This window comes from Rhinolophus ferrumequinum, chromosome 25 (assembly GCF_004115265.2).
Source record: "Rhinolophus ferrumequinum isolate MPI-CBG mRhiFer1 chromosome 25, mRhiFer1_v1.p, whole genome shotgun sequence".
Lineage (NCBI taxonomy): Eukaryota > Metazoa > Chordata > Mammalia > Chiroptera > Rhinolophidae > Rhinolophus > Rhinolophus ferrumequinum.
In genome coordinates, this window is record NC_046308.1 from 2,066,964 (window position 1) to 2,090,731 (window position 23,768).

The window sequence follows — 23,768 nt, forward strand, 5'->3', positions numbered from 1 at the left end:
TGGCACCTCGGGGCGCCCGGCAAACACTTGAAAGCCTCATGGACCGTGCCCGCGGGAACGCCTCGCCCCGCGGCCCCACCCACGGCGGAAGCGCGGCCGCCACCGGGGCGGGCTTCCCGGTGACCCCGGAAGTTCCCGCGGGGGCGCGCCCGCCCAATGGGGACGCTCGGGGGGCGGGCCGAGGCGGCGGCGGGCCGGTCTGGCGACGAGGGCGGCGGCCCGGGCCGGCAGAGCGGCGGCAGCGGCGGGCGGGCGGGCGCATGGAGGGCGCGGGCGGGCGCGCGGGGGAGCGGGCGCCGCTGCTGGGCGCGCGGCGGGCGGCGTTCGCGGGCCGGCGCGCGGCGTGCGCCGCGGTGCTGCTCACCGAGCTGCTGGAGCGCGCCGCCTTCTACGGCGTCACCGCCAACCTGGTGCTGTTCCTGAACGGCGCGCCGTTCGGCTGGGAGGGCGCGCAGGCCAGCCAGGCGCTGCTGCTCTTCATGGGCCTCACCTACCTGGTGTCGCCGTTCGGCGGCTGGCTGGCCGACGCGCTGCTCGGCCGCGCGCGCGCCATCCTGCTCAGCCTGGCGCTCTACCTGCTCGGCATGCTGGCCTTCCCGCTGCTGGCCGCGCCCGCCACGCGCGCCGCGCTCTGCGGGGCCCCGCACCCCACGCGCCTCCGCAACTGCTCGGCGCCGCCCTGCGCCGACGCGCCCACCCGCTACTGCGCGCCCGCCACGCTGAGTGCGCTGGCGATCGTGGGCCTGGGCGTGGGCGCGGTCAAGGCCAACATCACGCCCTTCGGCGCCGACCAGGTGAGCGCGCGGGGTGCGGGACGCGGACGTCCACAGGCTCCGAGGACCCGTTGGGATAAGCCCTGGGGAGGGGGCCGTGGGGACGGGGCATACGGATAGATGGCTGCCAATAGAGGCACCTCCTTTTTGCAAAGGAGCCATTTGAGGGGTCACCTGGACAGTAGTATCAAGGGAGCTTCCCAGACAAGGCGGCTGGGCCCGGGAAGAGAGGAAATCCTTGGTGGTGGTGTGGCTACGGTAGCAGTGGTGTTGCGATCCAGAAATGTATCAAATCAACATTTGTCCGCCTTAAACTTACACGAGGTCAGACGCTGTGTTTTTTAAAGTGGGAAGAGAGGTGGTAGGCAGGGGCCAGGTCCTGGGAGGCTTGATAAAGAGTTGGACGTCTGCTTTGCATACAGTACGGAGCCTTTGTGGATTTTCAGCAGGGGAGTAATATGATCTGATTTATGTTTGTAAAAGATTCAACTGCTGTTGCCCAAGGCGTGGCAGCTGTGGCCTGCCAGGCAAATCTGGGCTACTTCCTGTTTTTGGAGCTAAGAATAGGAATGCGTCTTGGGTTTTTAAATGGAAGGAGAAAAACAAGAATGTTTTGTGACAAGTGAAAACTCTATGAAATTCAAATTTCGGTCTCCACAAAGAAAATTTTATTGAAACAGAGGGTGCCCCACTCGTTTCTGTTTGCTTCTCGGCAGCGCAATGGCTGTTTTCACAGTAGAGGAGCAGAATGGAGTAGTTGGGACAGAGACTGAACGTCTCTCAAAACCTAAAATATGTAGGCCCTGCTGGTCAGACGACGAGCACGGACGTACGGTGGAGAACCTAGGTTGAATGGGAAGTGGTGGCAGCAGGACGCCAGGTAGGAGTGTGTTACATTTGCCAGATGAAAGAGAGTGGGGCCGTGGGCGTGGATCGATGTGTGTGGATTTGGGATGAGTTATGGAGGTCGAGTGAGCGAGAGGAAAGACAACTCCTAGGTTTTCTGTTAAGTAGCCATGTAGTTGCGTACATTCACTGCGGGCTTTCTGTGTGCTAAGTACTTTATTAGTCCACACGACGCCACTGCTCGTACTGTGCCTATTTTACAGATGAGGAAATGGAGCTTTGAGATGTGAAGTCATTTGCTCCAAGCTACACAGCTAGTGCATGACTGGGCCAGCATTGGAGAGCCTGGTCTTTGGGATCTGAGCTTTACCAATACCTGTATAAGGCTATCCAGCACAGTAAGGCGACACCTTGTAGTGACGTTGGAAGTAATAGTTGCCTGGTGTACCGAGTTCTTCATTCCCTGCACCATGGAATGTGCTTTACACACTTGATCTCATTTGAACCTCACATGGATCTTCTTACACCCATTCTTCAGACCAGGAACCAGGCACGAAGCAGGGATTGGTCATTGCTGTTGTCCTGTGGGCAGTGAGTGATCAAGCCAGGGGTTTAGTCCAGGTCCGATTTCTTAGTCCACACTTTAGCCATTGCACCAAGATAAGCGGGACATGTGTGTTCTGTGAGGGAGCAAAAGAAAGGCGGGGGGCCGGGTGTCAAGGCCGGGGCGTGTGGCTTTGGCCTTGAGGTGCCATCAGCTCACAGACCACAGCAGAGGCCACCTGCTGGGAGCACAGTTGTCCATCTTTAATGGCCAGGCCACAGGGTTGAAGGGTGACATGAGTCTTAGGCCCTTTCCTGCTCTGAGTGCTCCTCCTACATGGTCCTACTAAGCCCCCAACAATTTATATGCTACAGTTGTTCTGTCTTATAGGCAACGGGCTTCGAGGGTTTCACCCACCCAGGGCACACAGCTGGTGAGTGGGGTGGCTGGGTTTGGACCCAGGCGTGATGACTTAAAAGGTCGTGTTCTCCGGGAGATGACAGATGCGAAATGAATGTAATTGCTTAAAGAACAAATGGTCTTATAGGGGTTCTCTACAACACGTGACAGAATATGCCCTCTTTTGAGGCGTCGTTAAATGTGGACATTAAAAAGAAATGTGTTCTCTTCTACAAGATAAGTGGCCTAATCTCTCCACGTCTGACACTCGGGGAAACCAGGAGCACGGCAGACGCGGCAGTGTTAGAGGCCGGGCAGCCAGAAGCAGCGCGTGCTCGTGAGGAGGTCCCACAGGTTTTTTAAGGCATTTGTTTCAGACAGTTGGGATAAGTGAATATTGACAACATATTAGACACACTTGTGTTGATGTGAAGTTTCTCAGGTGTCATAATGGCATTGTGGTCGTGTAGAAGGATGGCCTTGTTTTTAGGGGATTCATGACGAAATCTCCGGGGTGAAATATGATGCTGCAACTTATTTTTAAAAAGTTCAGCCTAAAAAAGTATTTCAAAGATACAGACGAAGAACTAAGGATGTGAGTGAGTGATACGGGGGTGTATTTCTTAATTATTCTTTCAACTTTTCTATCAGTTTAAAGTTTTTTTTAGTGAAAATTAAGGAGATGTCCAGCAGCTGATCCACGGATAAAGCAAAAGTGGGCCATCTACACAGTGGAATATTATGCAATAAACAGGAACAAAGTGCTGACTCTCAATATAACGTGGAGGAACCTCGAAAACATGCTGAGACACACCAGGCACAGCAGGCCACGGGGTGCATGATTCCATCTACATGAAGCGTCCAGGGCAGGCAGATCCGAGAGAAGAGAAGTAGACTAGTGGTGGCCGGGGGCGGGGGGTGGGGCGTGACCACAGGGAATTTCTCGCTGGTGTGACCGGAGTGAGGAATTGGATGGTTACGTGATGGTTACACGACTCTGGAAACAGACTGAAAACCACTCGGCTGTACATTTCAAAAGGTGGATTTTTTAGTGTGTGAATTATGTCTCTTTAAAATCATGTCGAAGGAAAAAGTACCCTTATGGCAGGTGCTGGCTGCATGCCAGGTGCTGGCTGGCTGGTCTCTGAAGGGAATTTCAGACGCTGCCCTCCCAGGGGTGCTGGCTGCTTGGTGAAGGGAGCCGTGGTCTGGGGCGTGAAGCGTGTCAGGTCTCTGTCATCTCCTGGCCCTTCTCATTTTGAGGACAGCTATTTATGTTTTGAAGCTGCTGTCGATCACGCACGTCTTTGTCTCCAGCGTGGGGCCGCTGGGAAACACGTGAAGTGGAGATGGATGGGGTCAGTCTGTGCTTCAGGCCCGGGTTGACTTTGGAAAGAAGATGAGTAGCTGAAGATTCTAAGGGTGATGGATTTTGATGTGAATCCTGCCAGCCCCATATATTCCCCCAGTGCTTTACCTTTTTCAAAGGTCACAATCATTCTTGATGGGTGAATTGAGGATTTGAAGTAGTAGTCTGAAAGAAGAAAATACGGTTTTACCAACAGAGACAGCAAATGATACATTTTTTTCTAGAGGAAAAAATTCACTCGTGTGCATTTTAAGGCATTTTCCCAAAGAAGCCAGCTGTTTGAGCCACGCTCTCGGCTCCATGATTCTGATCTTTCCGCTCTCCTCTGAATTGATGCAGCCTCGTGTTTTCCGCAGTCACGTGAAAGGCTGTTTGCCCTTGGTGTACGGCGGGGACGATGACGTAATGTGACTAATGCAGTGATGGCTGCTGGCGCCTCAGCCCGGGGCACCTGGCATGTGATTTGCAGTGTGTAGGAGCCAGCTTCCCATTTGTTCCCAAAGAATCCCTGGTATGTGGTTATTTAGGGCCTGGGCACCAGGCTTAGCTTCCTCGCATGTCGTTTCTGGTGATTCCCACTTGGAAGTTTAGTCAGTGGGCTGGCAGGTTTACACCGGATGTGAGTGTGAATGGAACCTTAGTCGGGATTTTGCCAGACTAATTAAATGTTAATTTTTTCATGCTTTGTTTCAAGAAGATACATCTAAGCACTTGGGACTGTGTGTACAGTGCCCCTGGAGTAATGGGGAGGCCCGCGCCGCTGTATTTCCGTGTTCCTAAATTATGTCTGCATTAATTGTAGATTCCTGTTTACTGGCCCCCTTCCCTTGTAAGCTCCCCCCCCACCCAATTACTTGTATTTATATCTTTAGTTATAGTTTCTCTGCCCACAGTTTTTCTTTCCTCTGGTCTGTTTGCAGGAGAGCGTGACAGGTCACATCCAGCTTAGTGACATTGAGATGCATTGCGCCGCATGAAGAGCTGTCTGCCCTAGACCGAGGAGAAATTCCCCAGACGAGTCATTTACTCAGTGTTCGGGCCAGCATTTGGTCTAGGACCTCTGTGCAGTTCAGGTGTGGGTGGGAGGCAAGTGTAAGCTTCTCCTGAGAACACGTAGTTTATGTAGAACTCAGGTTTGGAGCTTGGGATGGTGGTTACCATATAATTACTTCAAGCATGTTACTTGCCAACACCGTAAAAACCAGAGGTTCAAGTATCGTCAAGTAATGTGCTCGCTTAAAAGATGCGCGTTTGTGGATCGTAGTTGGGTGTTTGGGCTCCATGAGAAGCCTCATCTGGTGTTTAGGAGTTTGCCCTGTAGACCAGAAGCAGATCTGGTCCTGGAACAGAAACTGTGCAGCCTTTCCATAACCTGTGAGGTCAGGACGAGACAGCAGGAAGTCTAGCACAGCGGACGAGACGGTCTGTGTGAGAGCCAGCGCCAGCCTTTAGTCAGTAAGCTTGTTCCAGGTTTTATGAAATGACTCTGGCTGGTGTGGATGTGAAAACCCAAGTGGGAAGGGAAGTTGTGGGTGCCCCCCCCCACCAGGGGCTGTCACCAATGAGATGGGCCCCCTGTAAGGAAGTCGTCTTGTGGAGACTGTACACCCAGAAATGGCTTGTTCCCTCGGTGCGTGTGTTTGTCCAAGTCGGGAAATGAGGGATTTTCGAGTCTTCCAGGAATCTGTCCTTGTCAGAATGTCCCCTGATCCCAGTGGTGGCCTTGCTGATCTAAAGTCTGTAATTTCCTCTGTGCTCCAGTTCTCTCCCGGCGGGAGCTATGGAGCTGTGACTGGAAAAGTCTCCTGGGAAGCTGATTAAAATGCAGACGCCTGGGCCCCAGGAGGCCCCAGGCAGGTCGTCCACACCATGTTTTGGGAGCCTCTCCAGGATTTGTTGGATTTAAGCATAATTAGGAGACACATTAGCCAGAACGTGTAGCAACGAAGAGTGTAGGATGCTTTGTTCAGTTTTGGTCAGGGGACCCCGAATGGATCAGTAAACATCATGATCGTGAGGCACTTCTTCCAGGCTGTGATGACAGCAGTAATTGTAACACAGAAAAAATAGTTTTAACGTAAACACATGACGTCTGTGTTTCATCCTTGACGTTTTTCAGACGCTTTCCCACCTGTCTCCTGCCGGTTGTTTCAGGTTAAAGACCGAGGCCCAGAAGCCACACGGAGGTTCTTCAATTGGTTTTACTGGAGCATTAACCTGGGCGCGATCGTCTCGCTGGGGGGCACGGCCTACGTGCAGCAGAACGTGAGCTTCGTGAGCGGCTACGCCATCCCCACCGTCTGCATCGGCGTCTCCTTCCTCATCTTCCTCTGCGGCCAGAGCTGCTTCATCACCAAGCCCCCCGACGGCAGTGCCTTCACCGATATGTTCAAGATTCTGGCATATTCCTGCCGTCCGCAGAAGCGCACTAGAGAGCACGGTCAGAGTGGGTGAGTGTGACCCCGTCACGGGCTCGCCGGCGGGGCCCAGCGCTCGCTGTAGCCGATGCACCTGCCTCCTGTCTGTCACCTGCTCACTGGGCGGGGCACTGGGCGGAGCGGTTCACGTCTCACTTCCTGTAACTCAGGTCGCCAGCAAGGAGGCGGGTACAGGTGCCTGAAAACCAGCCCAGCAGCCTGACTCGCTCTGCTTTGACATTTTAACCTGCCCGTGATCTTGTCTCCCCGCTGATGCCGATGGCAGCTCCCGACTGCTTAGTTATATGCGGAGGGTACAGTAGAAAGGTGCAGAGGCTTAGAGGAGACGGCACATACTCTGTCCGTTTCTCTTCTTCGTTTAAAAAGCTTGCACAGTCCTTTGAATGAGAAAGCAAGCAGCAGTTGCTTACTTTGTAGGTACCTCTCCATGACCCCTCCAAACAGTCAGCACTTACACTCTGGGTCAGCATCTGAAGGGTCAGCAAGGGCCGCCTGATCCGATGGTCACGCCAGCCGCTCTCTGACAGAGGACACAGCAGAATTTTGAGGTGCAGCCCCAGGTCTCATTGGCGTGGGACTTCCCGGTTTCGGCCCTGAAAGTCCCCTGACCTGGGGAAGTCCCACAGCCGTAGGCAAAGGGGGTCCCCTTTGCCGATCTCTAAAGCCACGTTCAGAATTTGCCCAAGAGAAACCTCAGAATTTGTGTTTTGCTATTTATTGCAGTATAATTTCCATGCAGTAAATGCGTCCCTTTGGCTGTCCAGTTCCGGAAAGTAGGACAGACTTGTTCCATTGCGTCACCACAGTGCAGTCAGGATCCAGTCCCCCACCCAGGAAGTTGCTGGGACCCGTGTAGTCAGCACCTCAGGGAACATGTCCATCGAGTGGCCTTCTGGAGGGGGCGGCCAGTCCCTGAGCCTGAGGCTGACCTCAGGCACGCGGGCTGCCTGCCTGTGGCACCGCACGCTCCTGGTCGGGTGGCCCTGATGGCTGGAGTGTTCTCCAGGCCGGCCCCCACATCTGCCTCCTTGTGGCTTGAATGTCTCGTGTGGTCCTGGGAGCCGTAAGGAATGTCTGCTGTCCCTTCCACGGGGGAGAGTTGCAGCCGCACCGAAACAGCCTTTGTGGCCCCTCACCCTGGCTGAACACCTCTGGTTCCTTCAGCTGTCCCTGTGTGGAATTCCAGCGGGTCTCAGCCACCCGTGGGACCTGGAATCCTGGTGGGTCAGTGTGGCATGGTGACTCGCAATTGAGAATGACAGACGGTGGGACCACAGCACAGTTTTCAGAGTGAAAATGGCTCCGCCCCAGCAGCGGTCACTGGTGCTCTCCTCAGGCACCGCCTTTCTCCAGGCAAAAGCAGGGTTTCCCACCCTAGAGGTCCACCCTACACACGGAAGGCCCTTTAGCAAACCGCATCCTTGGAAGGAACCCCTTGCGTTTCAGTGTGCGTGTGTGCCTGGTTCCTGGTAGACGCTCTGCGAGAGGACCCATTGCTCCGGGGACATTGGTGGGTTTTAATGCACAGGTGCCATAGTGAAGAGGATTTTCACTCAGGAATCGGATTCCCTTTAGGTTTGTTTAGGGACGCCTCCTTTGGCATACTTAAGATAAAAAGGACTACGTAGCGTGCAGAAAAGTTGATGGCCCAGAGAATTCTCAAACTGTTCTCTCCTTATGCACAGGTTCCAGGCTCTGTGACCTCGGGCAGGTAATGACCTTGCAGAGTCTGTGTGTCCTTTTGTGCAGTGGAAAGGGACGCGTCCCATAGGACGTCGTGAGGCCTGGGTGCGCTGATGTGTGCACAGCTCCCAGCAGCACACCTGCCCCCGGTGACACCTCCTTTAATATTAACGACTGCACGAAAGTGTGCGTCTTAGAATCCGAAGGGAGCAGGCAGCGCCCCACGTTTCCTTATTGGCGCTCTCATTTCATCTGCCCCATCTCCATTTCCTTCTGACTTAGGTTGGTGTATATTTTGAGGATGATTTAGTGCCAATTTTAAATGAAACCCCCCCAGTCAGTTCATCAGAGCAGAGTGGAAATGGTTCTAAACCTTTTTTGAGATCCGTACCTCTTGGAGTTGAGAATCTGAGCACTAACGGACCCTCTTCCCAGAGAAGGCACACGCGTGTGCATACAGCCTCTGCGGACAGTTCCGGGGAGCAAGGTCTCCTCATCACATTGACTTGTCTGTTCCGTGCCATGAGTGACCGTGCCTCCACGTTGGACCTTTGTATGCTGCAAAAATAATACACTAACAATATGTATGAGCTAGGTCAGGCTTTCGATGCATATTGACTTAGCAGTTCTTTAACTATATAATGAGATGAAACAAAAATAATGTAGCCAGTAGCCTGTGTGAGTGATTCCCGGTGAGAAAATGGGTGTTACTCGACATATAAGTGTATTTAGAAACACACGTGCAGTATGACAGTAGTAGTCCTATGAGATAGATAAGGACTTTCAGTTTCCTTATTTGGGCAAAAAAAATTTGGAACAGCTATGAATGTTCTCGAATGAAAGTAGGAAAAATACCTTTGGAATTTAGAGGTTCACTCTGAGTGGGTTTTTTTTTTTTTTTTTCTGATTCTTTTCCCCTAAGAGACAAAGCTGTATGAGGATAGGAACGGTATCTTTTTTATTTATTCGAGTACCCCCAGTCCCCACTTAAAATGGGGTTGGGCAGATCATAGGTGCTCGGGAAATATTTGTGGAAATAAATTTAGTGTTTCTGTCCAAAATTTGACTAAAATGTTAAGTTACAGGTTTCAGTTTTCTGTACTCTTAAAGTTCAGATTAAAAATGTGAACATTGTAAGACAAAGATGATTTAAAATAGTGGTAACTCAGCTAAATGGGACAGCAGTTTATAGACTGGAAAGCAGATGACTGGCGTTTCTGGCTTTAGAGAATAGTGTGCGATTAAAACAAAACATTTTTCTCTGGTGCCCCTAAGGAGACGTTAGAGCACGTTTCTCCATTAGAGCGTCTCGGAGCTAGGAAAGGGCTCGGAGCTGTCCACTGGGACCCCGTCATTTTATCACCAGTGAAACAGACCCAGGGAGGGAAGCTGCTAATAGGAGAGCCAGGACCTAAGGCCTGAGTTCTGACCAAGCAACAGGCCTGCTGGGGGTGGGGGTGGTGCCTGTGGGTGGGGGGCAGAGGGTAGGTGTGTCCTGCCGAGGGCTGGGCCTCCGGCTCAGAGCCAGCGCTGCCCGGGCTTAAACCAGCCCCAGCTCAGGCTGTGTTTCCTCAGGTCCATTCCTTGCCCTCTCTGTGCCCTGGCTCCTCTGTAGGCGGCTGGCAAGGTGTCCTGACCCTCACGGGCCTAAGCAGTGAGCACCCCCGTCACTTTACCATCCTGTCGCGAGCACTGGCTCTCCCCTCTCAGCTCTGCCTTTATAAGAGATGACTGCTTTCCCCGCTGTAATAGGACGGGGCCGGCCTCACATCACAGCCGTGACCACATCTTACATAAACGAGCACGATTTGACTAACGGCAGCGTCCGTGTTGATTGTCAGGTCTGGACATTTGATAAATTCCCTAATTAGAAATCCCAACAATCCAGCGCAGTTTTCTCTTCAAATACGAACCCCGTGGTGGGGCTGCTGTAGGTGTGGCCAGCTTCAGATGGAAAACTGCAGGCCTTCCTCCCACAAGTGGACGGTTGGCGTGGGACCAAAGCTGGGACCGCACTGTACCTTGTAGCCTCGTAAAGTGACAGTGGCTGGCAGTAGTACTTTGTGTCAGCTGTTTCGGTACGTTTTGCAATGTTTGGCAATCATCGGGGTAGCTCTGGTTGGTGTGGACCATTAGTAGGTAATAAAATGATATTTTAAGTAAATTCAGTGCAGCAGGCTGCTTTCCTACCCCAAACTTAGTTTGTGACCAAATAATTGATTTCGAGGGGTGGAAAAGAACTAATTCCTTCATTTTATTTCCCAAAGTGAAGGCAGTGGAGTCTTTCAGCAACCTTCTAAACAAAGTCTGTTTGATTCATGTAAGATGTCTCGAGGAGGGCCGTTTACAGAAGACAAAGTGGAAGATGTGAAGGCTCTTGTCAAGATTGTCCCTGTTTTCTTGGCTTTGATACCTTACTGGACAGTGTATTTTCAAGTGAGTGGTGACAAACAGGTTTAATTTCCTTTATCTCCCTGTGAAATGTGACCCTGGGCCCCGGCAGGGCCATCACTGAAGTGCATAAGGTTCCGTGGTTTCTTTCCCGTGAGTCTCTAGGGTCTTGGAATCTTGTTTTTAGTTACGGACTCATTTTTGCTCATTTAAATGTTTTGAATTGTTTTTCAAAGTAGCAGCTAGGAATGGGTACGCTTCTGTTTTTCCAGGCCCCTTATTTTCGTTTGATTTCTCATTTGGATAACTCTGATTTCTTTTTCAAAGTTGATCTCCAGATGAATTTATGGTGATCAGATAGTTGACTTCTCTGTTCCAACCTGAACCACTGTCTGTCTGATCGCAGAGTAGGCTGGGGGAGGGCCGAGTTGCGGGAAGTGTTTGAAAGGCGAGCTCTTCATGGATAACGATACCGCTTTTTACCCCTAGATGCAGACAACGTATGTTTTACAGAGCCTTCATTTGAGGATTCCAGAAATTTCCAGTATTACAACCATTCATCATACGGTGAGAACGATTGGCAGTGATGTGGAAACGATCACCCGGGGTGTATGGGACACACAGGTCCCTCCTGCCCATCGTGGGTACCTTATCCGCGCTACCAGTTAGCACGAGCCAAAGGCATTCTCACTGAAGTGGAAGTTTTACTTATTTTAGAGACTGTTTTTCTATTGGTTGGGTCATTTCCTAGAGTAAGGTGACTAATGTCGGTCGATTAAACATGAATGAATATTTTCACCTGAATCTCCCAGCCTCACCTTGAAGCACAGAAAAATAAAGGCAGATCCGTTTAGAAGTAATGTCTTGCCTCAGTGCCGGCGTCTTGAAAACTGACAGGCCCGAATGCTGTCTAGCCATGCGCTTGGGATAAGCCCCCCCTGTCAGACTTCAGTGGCCGGGTAAGTGCCCCTGTTCTGCAGAGAAGCAAACTCGTGTTTCCCGTCTTCATCCCAGTTCCCAGCAGCCTGGCTCACCATGTTCGACGCGGTGCTCATCCTTCTGTTAATTCCGCTGAAGGATAAGCTGGTTGATCCCATGTTGAGGAGAAATGGCCTACTCCCGTCGTCCCTAAAAAGAATCGCCGTCGGGATGTTCTTTGTCATGTGTTCTGCCTTCGCTGCAGGTGAGAAGCCACTTCTACTCATTTCTGCTCAGAACGGACTTGGGCGGTTGCGGGGAGTTCAGAATATAGTGACCGACCCCGCCTGATCGTCCACGTGTTATCAGGAAGCGTGTACTTTAGAAGAGAACTCCACGGGTTGTTTTAAACCCGAGTTGTTCGTTTTGTACCTTCTCGTTATCGGAAGTTTAGGCTTCTTGAGGGATGTGTCAGTTTCCTTCTAGAACACACCCCGGGGCAGTGCTCTGGGAAGTGGCTTAGACTGAGTCAAACGAAACTTGTCCCCACCCCACTGACTGAGGTTTCGGACAGCTGCTGATTGCTGAGCAGATGGATTTTTATAAGTTGAAGGTGTGTGTTTGTCACACCCCCTAGGATTCTAAACGTCGGGTCCACTCCTAGGCTTCAGCGCTCCCCCGAGCCCTTTGCTCTCCATGTACCGGCAGCGTGCGTTTTCCTGGAGAAAGGTTTCATCAGTTACAGGTTCACGACCAGCCCCCACCCCTTAGAAAAAAGGGAAAAGTTCAGCCGTAATGCTTAAGTATCCATCACCAAGGGGGGCAGCGACCCTTTGGGGGGCCCTTTCTGTCTCCATAATTCTTCTAGTCTGGAATGTAAATTGAAATGTCTTCTGCTGAGGTATTGCGACTTTCCCAAGTTATTTGGACTTCTTCCTTCATTAATATTTGAAAATTCTTGCGCCGTAAAACAGCTTCATTTATAACAAGAAAGCCACTATTCCTGAATCAACTCTATCACCACTGCTGTGAGGAATTGGATGCTGAGCTCTGCTGAGACGGAATTTAATATTCTCCAGCAGCCTTCATCTCCCACCGCCAAGCGAACATATTGATAGGGTACTTAATAGATGTAAAGAAATGAGTCCCCAGGCTTAAGAAATCCATATCCCAGAGACTGCGACATCTTAGAAGACAATTACGTTTTCTCTCGATCAAATAGATAATTACAGTGAGGTCGTGTCTGAGTGCAGTTTGGACCGTGTGCTTTCCTTGTCATTCTGCCTGTTCTCCAGGCCTGAGGCACATGGGGAGCCAGGCGCGAGCAAATGGAGCTAAATGACAGCTGGGCTCCAAGCAGGTGTCCACAGGCAGGCAGGCGGTGGTCAGCGGGACTGTCTGGAGGAGCCATGATTGGCTGGAGGTGCTGTCCGTCCGTCTGTCTTGTCTCCCCTGAGTCCCTACTGGAGGCTCGGCTGTGGTCTCAGCAGCGCCCCCCTTTCCCAGGTTGGGGAGCCCTCTCTCTGCACACGACCACGCTGGTCACATGCCAGGGAGGGGAGGCCCTGTTTTCTCGCTGTGGGAAAGGACATGTGCTCGGTTTCCCAGGCATTTTCTAGTAGGTTCTGGGTTGGGCTCCTTTAATACCACCCACTGTCCCTTTCAGTTTCATTATGGCTGAGGAGTCTCTGCCAGCTGCCCTGAGAGCCTTGCAGGGAGTTCCTCTGGTTTCGGAACCTGTTTGTGCAGGAAACAGCTGGCAGACCAGGGACTGTTGAGAATGCCCATCGGACACGGCCGTGCTGCCTTTGGAAAGTGCTAGAAAACACAGGGCAGCTTCCTGAGCTGAGCAGAATCGGGCTGCCTTTGAAGTGGCACTGGCACGCGTGGGGACACAGACGGTGTGAGCTGGCGTGGCTGCACAGCTCGGGAATGGCAGCATCTGAACTGATGAACTCAGAAATGGAAAGTGCCGGCTATGCTTGTAGTTTTAGGCTTCCTCTGCTAAGGGGCCACATCCTGGGAAGGAATGTGCCTGTTGCTGGTCCGCACGGTTTAAACATCCCATGACTTGACTGAGCACAGTGTGTTAGCGTCACGGAAACGGCTCCGTCTCGCGCAGCTTCTTTCCAGCACTAGTGAGGATCCGAATAGGGACCTGCAGCTATTGTAGCAAACCAACATTGTGACAGAAAAGAAACTTTTGCCTAGGAGCTTACTACCTTCACTACAAATAAATTGGCCTTTCAACCCACTACATTCACCCCTAATAATCAGTATATTCCACTTAGTGCCATGCCAGCCGCTAATAATTCTTTCTTTAAAGTTTCTCAGATGAGACTAGAGCAAGTCTAAGGGGCTTCTTCCAGTCTCCTTAAGAAAAAGAAGCGTCTGAAACGGCAGCATCTGAACTGATGAACTCAGAAGTGGAAAGTGTGTGACTTTGTTAGTTTTCCTTTTCCCCTTAAAAACGTGTGTGTGCTCCTTAGTTGCTAACATAATTCCGTGCCTGCCGAGAACCTTAGGACCACAAAGAAGAACAAACACAGAATCACGTAAGCCGCAGCGCTCACACGGCTGGTATGGCGTGTGTCTGGTCTTGATTTTGCTGCACACGTACACTGTTTATGTTTCTTCTGCACAAATGGAATCCTGCTATGTAGGCTGACGTGAGCCTGATTAAGAAAAACTAAGCGTAAGGAAAGCGTGAAGGTACAGTAACAGCCATGCACGTTACATGTAGGAGGGAAACCCTCAGTACGGAGGAGTCGTCCCCACACAGGTGGAGACGCAGCACCGTCACCCCGGAGGCCCACACTGCCACCTGCACGTGCGTAGGCACGTTCCCTCCGTGGTGTGTGACAGCTGGTGGGACTCCCTCTGTCGCCTGCTTTAAGCACCCTAACGTATCACGAATGTCCTTCTGTGTCAAACATTCAGCTGCCATCCTTTATTGCCATGCATTTAGGGTCCTCATTCTCACCGTTACGGTCATTGCTTTAGTGAAATGTCTGCTGCTCAGGTCCCTACGTCCCTTCACGGCCTTCAGTGCAGGAACCACAGTGAATGTCCCCGGCTGGAGTGTGTGCTGCAGGCTGCTGGCTCGGGGCTCGGGGCTCGGGGCAGGCGTCCAGCACGCACTCCGGGACCCGGGCGGAGCCCAAGGGCCTTTCCCCAGGTCCTCGCTTCTTAGAGAAGAGCCAAGAACCGCGGGTCTGCAGCGAGTTTTTAAAGATGATTCTTGCATAGTCAGTCCCTGGTCATCAAAAATACAGAGATGGAGGGGGGCGGATTCGTCCACCCGCCACCCAGTGACGGCCACTTTATATCTTCCTACGACATTTTCTGTGACAGCTAAATTACCTCTTTTTAAAACAGAAAGGAACAAGCCATTCGCACAGTTCATAGCCCTCTATTTCTGTGTGCTACATACGTACCATTTTCTGTGTCAGTTACAAATTCAAATTATGGTTTTTTAACAGCTACATAATCTTCCATTTTTGAATGTACTATCATTTTTGAAAATGAGTCCTCTCTTATTAAATGATGGCTGATTCCGGTCCTTATTTAATAACACGCCCTCTGTGTGCTTATGTGTGCACTTGTCTTACTGTTTCCGTGGGGTGGACAGCCCCGCACGAAAACGCCAGCCGAAGTGCACAGAATTTCTGACGTTACAGTACCCTTGTCAGCACTGGTTACTTTTTTGTGTTAATCTCTTTTCTGATGGGTTAAAACACGGCACATCTTTGCTTTCATGTATTTTTTTAGTGATGCTGAAGATTTTTCCCCAGATTGAACCGTTGCTCTGTTCTGTGTACAGTTTGTGTTGTGCCCAGTTTTCTGCTGGGCTTTTCCTTTTTCTTCGTGATATGTAATCAATTGTTATTATTCAGAATTTTATCTCACCTTACATATACTTTTTCCAATTAAAAAATTTTTCCCTGTAATTTCATTTACGGTATCTTGCACAGTCTTACACATTTCTTCATTTAGGTCCTGTCCATTTAATGTTAAGTTTATTCCCAACTACTTTATGTATTAGGTTGGTGCAAAAGTAATTGCGGTTTTTGCAATTTTTTTTTTTTTAACCTTTTAAACTGCAGTTACTTTTGCACCAACCTAGTATGTTTAGTTGCTCATATATGAGATTTTTTTTTTTTAAATTCTGAGTTTCAGTGAATTATTTTCGAATGGTGGTCACGCGTCCTCTTCAAACAGCAATTCTTAGAATAATTCTCCCTCCCTCCTGTTGGCCAGCACTGGCCAGACCGTCTCCTCTCACCTGACGAACGAGCGCCTCCAGCGGCTCGCTCCCTGTGAAGGTCCAAGGTCTCTGTTGCCTCTTGGTTGGAAAGGGTGCTGCTAACTGAACTACTTCACGTTTACGGAGTGTTTGGGGCAGAAATGAGTGTTGGATTTTGCTCAGACGTCTCACTTTGTTTTCCAAGAGGATTACGTGCCACCCCCACGCCCCCCAGCTTGGCTACCCCCAGCTTGCTTTTCGTTTATATTAGCTTCCTGAGATTTAAGTATTTCTGCATTTCTAAACTAAAGGCTGTTTGTTAAAAGGGCTGGCTTTGACCGCTGGACTGGAATCGGCTGCTGTTTCATTTAGCACCTGTGTGTCCGTGACACCAGTCAGTGCCTCGTGTCTCGGGGGACTGGGCAGAGCCCCCGTCTGCTCCCAGGAGGGGCAGGTCTTCACCTAGAAAATCTGTGAGCCCACGACCTCTGAGATGGAATTTGATGGCTTTTCCACCTTTTTCTCAGTTTTGTGCAGATTTCATTTTCTCTTGAATCACTTAAGCGCTTTTTTTTTTTAAATGTCCCTAGTAAACCATCCATTTTATTACTGAGTTTTAGAAAAATCATTAGTGGAGATAAAAACAGACTTTTAAATAAATCTTTTGTGTTTCCTTCCTCATTGCTAGTTTCATGTGCGCATATTCTCTTTTTTATTAGATCTGCCAAGACTTGTGTGTATTTTGTGGTCATTCCACTTCTTAGATTTATCAGTTTGATCGTTTGTGTTTTCTAAGTGAAGGATTAAGTTATTCATTTCTTTCTGTTACCTTGGGTTTGTTTTGTGATTTTCTGTCTCACTTCCTGGGTTAATTCTTTGTTTTCTCTTGCTTTTTCCTCTTTCCTGTTCCTCAGTGAAAGCAGGAGCTCTGAGGCCACTGTCCTGCCTGTCCCCAGTGAGGATGGGGAGGTCGGGGACCCCCGGCTGGCCTGCGGGGAGGAGGTGCAGGTTTCCGTGGGAGCGAGCTGCCCACTGCTTTCCCTCTTTGCTTGAACATGCCACTTGAGACGTGGCTTGGGGTGCAGGTTCCAGAGCTTCTCGTCATCACCCTGCCAGCCCTGTGCTGGTCTTTCTCGTATTTTTAACGTATATCCCATTGCCAGGCCCCAGGCTCCTCTCCTCCTCCATGCGATTCTAAAACGTGTATTTTTATATACGCATTAAATGCTGGGATCTGTTATTTCACTTGCAGCGAGAGCTCTTTGAAAACCAAACATGGCCACGTTGTTAACCTCAGACCTCGGGCCTACACACTGTCGTTTCTAAACTTTATCGTGATAGTTTAGTTTTGCTTCTGTGAAGAGTGGCCATTTCGCTGTGGCTGAGTTCCCCAAGTCGTCCACCGCTTGTGGGATGAGCCGTCACTCGGTGGTGGCCGTGCGGCTGAGAGCAGACCCTTTCCTTTGGCTTCTGAGGTCCAGGTGCCTCATCAGTCGCAGTTACCATGGTGATGACAGTGGCAGTGGATCAGCTTACAGCCCTTACCGTGATGTGACAGGCTCGAAATGTATCACCTACGGACCAGCAGATAGCACTGTCTTTTCATTGCAGGGCTCTCCGCCCCCCCGCCGCCCCCACCCCTGCTTTAAAGCAAAACAGGCGCGTAGGTGAGCAGTCGGGGTGTGAGGATCAGCTTAAACGTTCTGCACATCCGGCTTATAAACACCATGTGAAACTCGTGTGATGTGATCCTGTGTCTTAGTGACCTACTCGGGAAGCTGGAAGCGGGGGGCACCCTTCCATTGGGGTTCCGGGAGCTGTGTACTTGGGCGTCGGCCTTTGTGTGCGTGGCAGCAAACACCTGGTAGCGGACATCCAGTTGTTTAGTTTAATTGCAAATGTTAATGAGCAAACGCTGTACTGACCAACTTATGAATTCTAGGGATTTTGGAAAGCAAAAGGCTGGACCTCGTTAAGGAGAAAACCATCAACCAGACCATCGGGAACGTCGTGTATTTCGCCGCTGACTTGCCCATTTGGTGGCAGGTCCCTCAGTACGTGCTCATTGGCATCAGTGAAATATTTGCAAGTATTGCAGGTGAGCTTCCGTGGCAGAGGTGTGGGCGAGTCGGCTCGGAAAGTGACAGGAGCCGTGACGTTTTCTTACGGGGTTGAACATGCTGAGACAAAAACAGCGCTTTGGGTTTTTGGTGGGCAGGTGTGGGTCAGAATACGAATGGGTAACTAAACAGTGGCTGGGCTTCGCCTTCCGTGGTGTGAAAACAGCTTCCCCACAAACATTTCCGTGGAAGTCCCCTGCCACCTTAGAGGGGCCACAGGAGAGAGAGAAGGGCGTCCCTCCGGGGGCGTGGTTTTCTGGGTCCGGCACTTCTGGTCAGGCCCGGCCACGCGACCTAAGGGTGCAAATGGCCCCAGCTCGGTGCTTCAGTTCGGACTCACAAGAAGACAAGTCTGGTTTTTAAAAGCACGTTCTCCTGGGTCGTGCTCTCCTTTCCCCACCAAGTCTGCGATCAGGCAGGTGGGTTCTGTGCAGACCGTTCTGGCTGCTGGGACGGGGAGAGAAAATCAATGACAAGCAGAAGCCGGCCAGAGGCATGGGGGGAGCAGGTGGTGGTTTTCACCTCTCACACGCCGAGTGGCTGACGGATCTCTGAGGGGATAAATCACACAGAATGGGCCTTCCTTCAGAACCCATGGCAGGTCTGCGCGTCGGGTTATTATAAAAATCTGAATTTATAGCTGTGCCTGCTGGAATTGTTTTAAAATATATTGCCTTTAAAATAGAATTCTTAAGTAGGTTCCCCATTTTAGCGTATCTACTTTGTTTTCATACGCCCATTAGTTGACACTATAGGAAAATTTTGCTTCTCAACCTTTCTTTCCATAAAGACCAAGGAATTCTACAAGCTGACGTATCAAACGTTACCTTGAGGTTTGAGAGCAAGGAGCTAAGTCTGTGTCCTCGCGTCTTGTAGGACCCGTCATGGTGCCAGGAGGAAAAGCCTCCCGCTCGTACCTCTGATTCTTGAATCCCCTAAATACTGTCTTCCAAGCAGCGGAGGGCGTTGCGCCCGCTTCAGGCTCTGAAGCTCTGAAGCCCCGGCCCTGGCTGCTTTCCCGCCCCGTCGGGGCAGTTCGCGCAGGAGCCGGGCGCCGGCCCTCAGCACACCCCGTTGCCCCGCAGGTCTGGAGTTCGCCTACTCGGCTGCGCCCAAGTCCATGCAGAGTGCCATCATGGGTCTGTTCTTCTTCTTCTCCGGCGTCGGCTCCTTCGTGGGCTCGGGGCTGCTGGCGCTCGTGTCGCTCAGGGCCATCGGGTGGATGAGCAACCACACGGACTTCGGTGAGGCCCCCGTCCCCGCTCAGCAAATGACCGCTGCGCGAGGGGGTGTTGGGAAGGACCGCGGGGTGAGCGCGGGCGTCCCTGTCCCGCCAGCCCGGCCAGTCCTGCTGTCCCCGCGCCCGGCCGGCCTGGGACGTCCTCGGTCGGCAGACGCCTCGTCCACCTTAATGTCCACGTTGCGGTTTCGTTTATGGACATCTGTCCGTGTGGCGGCTTCTTCCCGACCGTGCCTTTTAATTGTCTGCTGTTAAAACAACAGATAAGCTCCTTTTCTCAGTAAACAAACGTCACTCAGACCTATCGTATGGGGTTTCCCAGCTGAGGGCAGTGGTGGCACCTGGGACGCTGGACACACGCTCACAAAAGGCGAGTTCGCTGTGTCCGGTTCATGGCAGCTTCCCAGTGGCCCAGGACACGGAGGCCTGTCTCCTCGTGTGTTCTCGCTGCTCTGTGTGGCATCCATAGTGACATCCCACAGCACCCCAGGACTGGAGGGGGGGACATCAGCCGCCCTCTGCATGTCTTCACTCCCGTCTTCCGAAACGTCAGCTCTGCCCTCTGCCTAATGGGGGTGCGGGGAACCCCTGCAGGTCGTTGGGAGGAAACACGGCATGAAACAGACTGGGGCACACTCAGCATCCGGTCTGATGTTTGCTTCTGCTGGCAGAGCACACAAAAGGCTTTTTTACTTTCCCCAAATGTTCTTTACAGAAAAAAAAAAAAAAGTAAAAAGCAGCTTAGTTGACATTATTTTTCTCGTGGCCAGTTTTCCCAGATGGCCGTGCGGTGTCACACTGTTCACTGACGTGGATTCTCCTGAGGATGAGGCTAGAAGTGGGTCACATCCCTGCGTTCCTTTGTCAGGGGCTCTGGGAACGCTCCCTTCCCCCTTCCAGGAGAGACATGGGGTCCCAGGAGCAGGAGGGGTCCCAGCAGAGACCCCAGTCCGGAGCCCCTGTTAGAGACATGTCTGACTTCTGGTGACTTTTTGCAAAGGCTTTGAAAACAAAATGCTTGTGTTTTGAATTACAGATACGTGATTGTTTTCTTTTTTTTTCTGACCACCCTTAAAAGTCACTCTGACTTAGTAGGAACCAAATTAAACAGGCAAAATCTTTCCAATAAAATCTCTCATAGGCTTCTTTGCTTCGTTTTCCAGGTAACATTAATGGCTGCCATTTGAACTATTACTTTTTCCTTCTGGCTGCCATTCAAGGAGCTACCCTCCTGCTTTTCCTGATTGTTTCCGTGAAATACGACCGTCAGCGATCCAGAGCGGGTGGGACCCCCGCCAGCAGGAGGGCCTCCCGGCTCTGAAGCCGCGCAGGGTCTCCACCTGAGGGGCCCGCAGGCGACTGAGGGAGGCAGGGTTTAGGTCGCCGTGAATGTCTGGCTTCCCCAAAGCTTGTGTGACACCTGCACTGCTGTCTCCCCTCTTCAGCCAGATGAACTCGGTAAGTGCCTTACTGGTTTGTCTCCGGGACGCTGGGCCTCCTGGACAGGGCCGCAGAGGTGTGTTGCTTCTCGAAAGTGAAGGCTGCTGTGTCCATCCGGCCGCGGGTTTCCTTTGGACGAGACCCACACATGGAGAGCGCACGGTCTCGGGAGGCTCCTCGTAGCTCAGTGGGCGTCTTAGCATTTCAAACAGATGTTGTCATTTCCTTCGCACACACCGTGTGATCTGATTTTTTTCTTTTTTGATTAATAAACATCTCATATCGAAGAACACGAGGATTTTTAAGAGAGAAGTGCGGTCAAACACTGCAGAGGCTTTGTGTGAATGTCCTGGTCATGTTTCTTTTGTGAGCCAAACGTCTTGCCATTCCCCCATTCTTTGGCACTGCTTCAAACGATACTAATTTTTTAAACTATTGACATTGCTTTTCTTCCTCTAAGAACATGCGTCGAGAAGTCTTTAAGAGCATGTGTCCTGTCTCAGGCTGCAAAACAGCTTAAAGAGTGCGTTACACCTGCACCAGTCCTGCTGTAAAACACCATTTGGGCACCCTTCTCGGGAGGGTGTAAGGAGAGAGTTCTTTTGGACAGAATTAATGTAGTTACAAACAATGGAAAGTGTTAAATGTGAACTTGAACTGTTTGACTAGTCACCACCTTTTGTATTGTTATTTTACATGTACGTGGCGTTCTGATTTTGTTAAATAAACTATTCTTTGTTGCTGTATTTCTGGTATAACTTTGTTATCAAAAGCACCTCCAATTTGAGACCCATTGACTAGTTCTTTGCATGGATTCCATAGCCATTGTTTCTTTGGCATTTACACAATGTCATGAGGATCCACGAGCTGTCACATTGAAGGCATAGAGTTTCCCGAGTCAGGAATTCACTGAAAATCACGATAAAGTACTTGTTCCTGACGCGACTCAGGTTTCCCGAGGTGGTGATTCTTAAGTCTGCTCTGGATTCAAATATATTTTATATTCAGAAAAAACAGACACAAACACAAAACCCCCGTTCTTATTATATTTTGCTAATAACGAAGTATAGGAAAACTACAGAAAAAGATGAGGCGACCTTGGCCGGTGGGGTTCAGTCAGGTACTGTCCGCGTGGCACCAGCTCTCACAGGGCTGCAGTGTGAGCTGGTTAAGAAACAACCTAGAAAAGGTGGAGAAGCTCTGCCTTTGGTCGTGCGCTACCCTCCAGATGTGGAAGTGTGTCTTCAGGATGTGTTGCAGAGTGCAAACCATGAAGCCCTGCTGTCAGGGATGAGGTTTTCCGTAAGGAATTAGCCACAGGAGGGAGGGATGGCAGGTGCAATGACGGGAACTCTGCAGGCTGCTGTGTACGTGCAGTGTTGACACCCGGGCACGTGAGGCGGGAAAGGAAGGAGCAGGTCCTCCCCAGCCTCCCCTTACTGGGTGTCCATCGTGGGCCGGGGGCTGGAAGGGGCCCCTCTTGAATCCGTCCGGGGCCAGAGCTAGACGCACCCTCGGCATGTTAAGGGAATTTAGCTGAAGTGCTGACTATGGAGAAACAAGCCTGTAATTTTTCATTTGAACTTAGATGGTGGGTGGAGCCTGGACAGGAGGTAGGACAGGGCGCAGGGTTTCCTGATGGGCAGGTGGGCCTTGAGTTTCTTTCATTTTGGGGGGCTTTCGTTGTTTGGTCTTACGGAGGCTTGTGAAGCAATAGAATCTGACAATTTTATTGGTCACTTAGTGCGTGTTGATTGGCCTTTCTCCTGTGTGAGCCCCTGGGGCCTGGCGGACCCCCGCGCCCAGGCCGCCGGATCCTTCAAACCCCACCGACGCCTCCTGAGGGGGTAGGAGCTGGTGGGGCCACGCGGCTGCCTTACGTTGGTGACCCCACTCGTGCTCTGCAGGCCTGACACTGGAGTGGCTGGGAGCCGCGGTGACATAACTGCCCCACACGTCACCTCATCTGCACACCAGGGGTCACGCCCGGCTCTGTCTACACTGTGGGAGTCCCCGCGTCTCCCGTCTCTAACGGGCCAGCCTTCCTGGGTCGGGGCTCACCTCCTCCCCCTCCTTGCACACAGTCCCCTTCCCCCCTGATGATGGCATCAGTGACCAGTCTGGAAGAATTTGTCACCCACGGGGCGGCCCTCATTTAAATGAACAAGCACCTACATACACAGAGCAGCTAGCCGGCGGCTGGGACAGAGCAGTGGAGGGTGGGCCCTGCAGTCACAGAAACCGTGGCACAAGGCTCCTCACTCAAGGCGGCTCTTCATAAAGGTCCTTAAGTTGCTCGGGCGTGGGCACCAGACCATGTTTTATTCTCTATTCTGTACTCTGCATAGGTGGAAGTTCAGCATTGTGGAGATCTGAAAAAGCCACCCTCCTCCCCCAAGACGCCCCATCCTGAGCCCTGGAACGGGAGAATGTGGGAGCTTTCATAGCCCCTTACATACGGGGCTTTGCAGATGGGAGGCACTCAAGACTCTCCAGGTGGGGAGGTGATCCTGGGTCACCTGGCTGAGCCCTGACGGCAGGAGTCCTCATAGTGAGAGAGGGAGGCAGGACGTCAGGAGACAAAGTCACAGAGGTCACAGAGGTTGTGGGCTTTGAAGATGGAAGGAGGGGCCCCAAGCCAAGGAATTGGGTGCCTCTAAAAGCTGAAAAAGGCCAAGAGAGGATTCTGCACAGGGCCTCCAGGTGGAACGCTGCCCCGCTGACACCTTGGTTGGCTCACGCTGCTGGGACAGAACACCACAGACTCAAACCACAGAAACAGATTTCACACAGTTCTGGAGGCTCGAAGTCCAGATCCGGTCCTGGCCCAGGTGGGTGCCGCCTTCTAGCTGTGTCTTCACATGGTGGGGACAGAGGTGGGCAGGAGGGGTGGGGAAGCTAGCTCCCTGGTGTCTCCTTATAAAGGCACTAAATGCCATCACGGGGACCCCTCCCTCATGAGCTCAACTAAATCTACCTACCCTCCCCAAACCCCGTCTCCAAATACCGTCACACTGGGGATTAGGGCTGCGACATGGCAGTTTGAGGGAGGGGACACACATTCAGTGCCCCATTCTGACCTCCAGGATTATAAAACAGGAAGTGTGTGTTGTTTTAGGCCCCCAAGGTTTGGGGAATTTGTCACAGCAGCCCCAGGAAACAAACACTGGGCGTGTATTACATTTGAAGGTAGTAAGATTTCTTAGCCATACTCGTGCTTTGTGATGTATTTTGAAGATACAGAACTAAATGACTGTTCCCTAACACGAAGGTGTCTTAACGCTCTTTCCTCAACCTTTCATATTTTGGGAATCAGGGACTGTGCCCCAGCCCCTCCGTGGACAGCAGGGTGGGGCTGTCC

At 51.4% G+C, this 23,768-nt stretch overlaps 1 protein-coding gene across 1 annotated transcript; it reads left to right on the plus strand.

Annotated features, from left to right (window-relative positions):
* Positions 1-260: 260 nt before the first annotated feature.
* Positions 261-21,153, plus strand: SLC15A4 (solute carrier family 15 member 4). The gene is made up of 8 exons (XM_033097122.1): positions 261-794; positions 6,086-6,381; positions 10,320-10,488; positions 10,933-11,010; positions 11,458-11,626; positions 17,550-17,705; positions 18,813-18,971; positions 20,131-21,153. Exons 1-8 carry the CDS (start codon positions 261-263, stop codon positions 20,286-20,288), a joined length of 1,719 nt encoding a protein of 572 aa, XP_032953013.1. The 3' UTR covers positions 20,289-21,153.
* Positions 21,154-23,768: the final 2,615 nt, after the last annotated feature.

What these genes read in the sequence shown, in the direction of transcription:
- SLC15A4 (XM_033097122.1), top strand. Translation starts at nt 261, where the DNA reads ATGGAGGGCGCGGGCGGGCGCGCGGGGGAGCGGGCGCCGCTGCTGGGC. An exon ending in AATATTTGCAAGTATTGCAG is followed by an intron (nt 17,706 to 18,812) that starts GTGAGCTTCCGT and finishes GTTGCCCCGCAG; the next exon opens with GTCTGGAGTTCGCCTACTCG. An exon ending in GAGCAACCACACGGACTTCG is followed by an intron (nt 18,972 to 20,130) that starts GTGAGGCCCCCG and finishes TTCGTTTTCCAG; the next exon opens with GTAACATTAATGGCTGCCAT.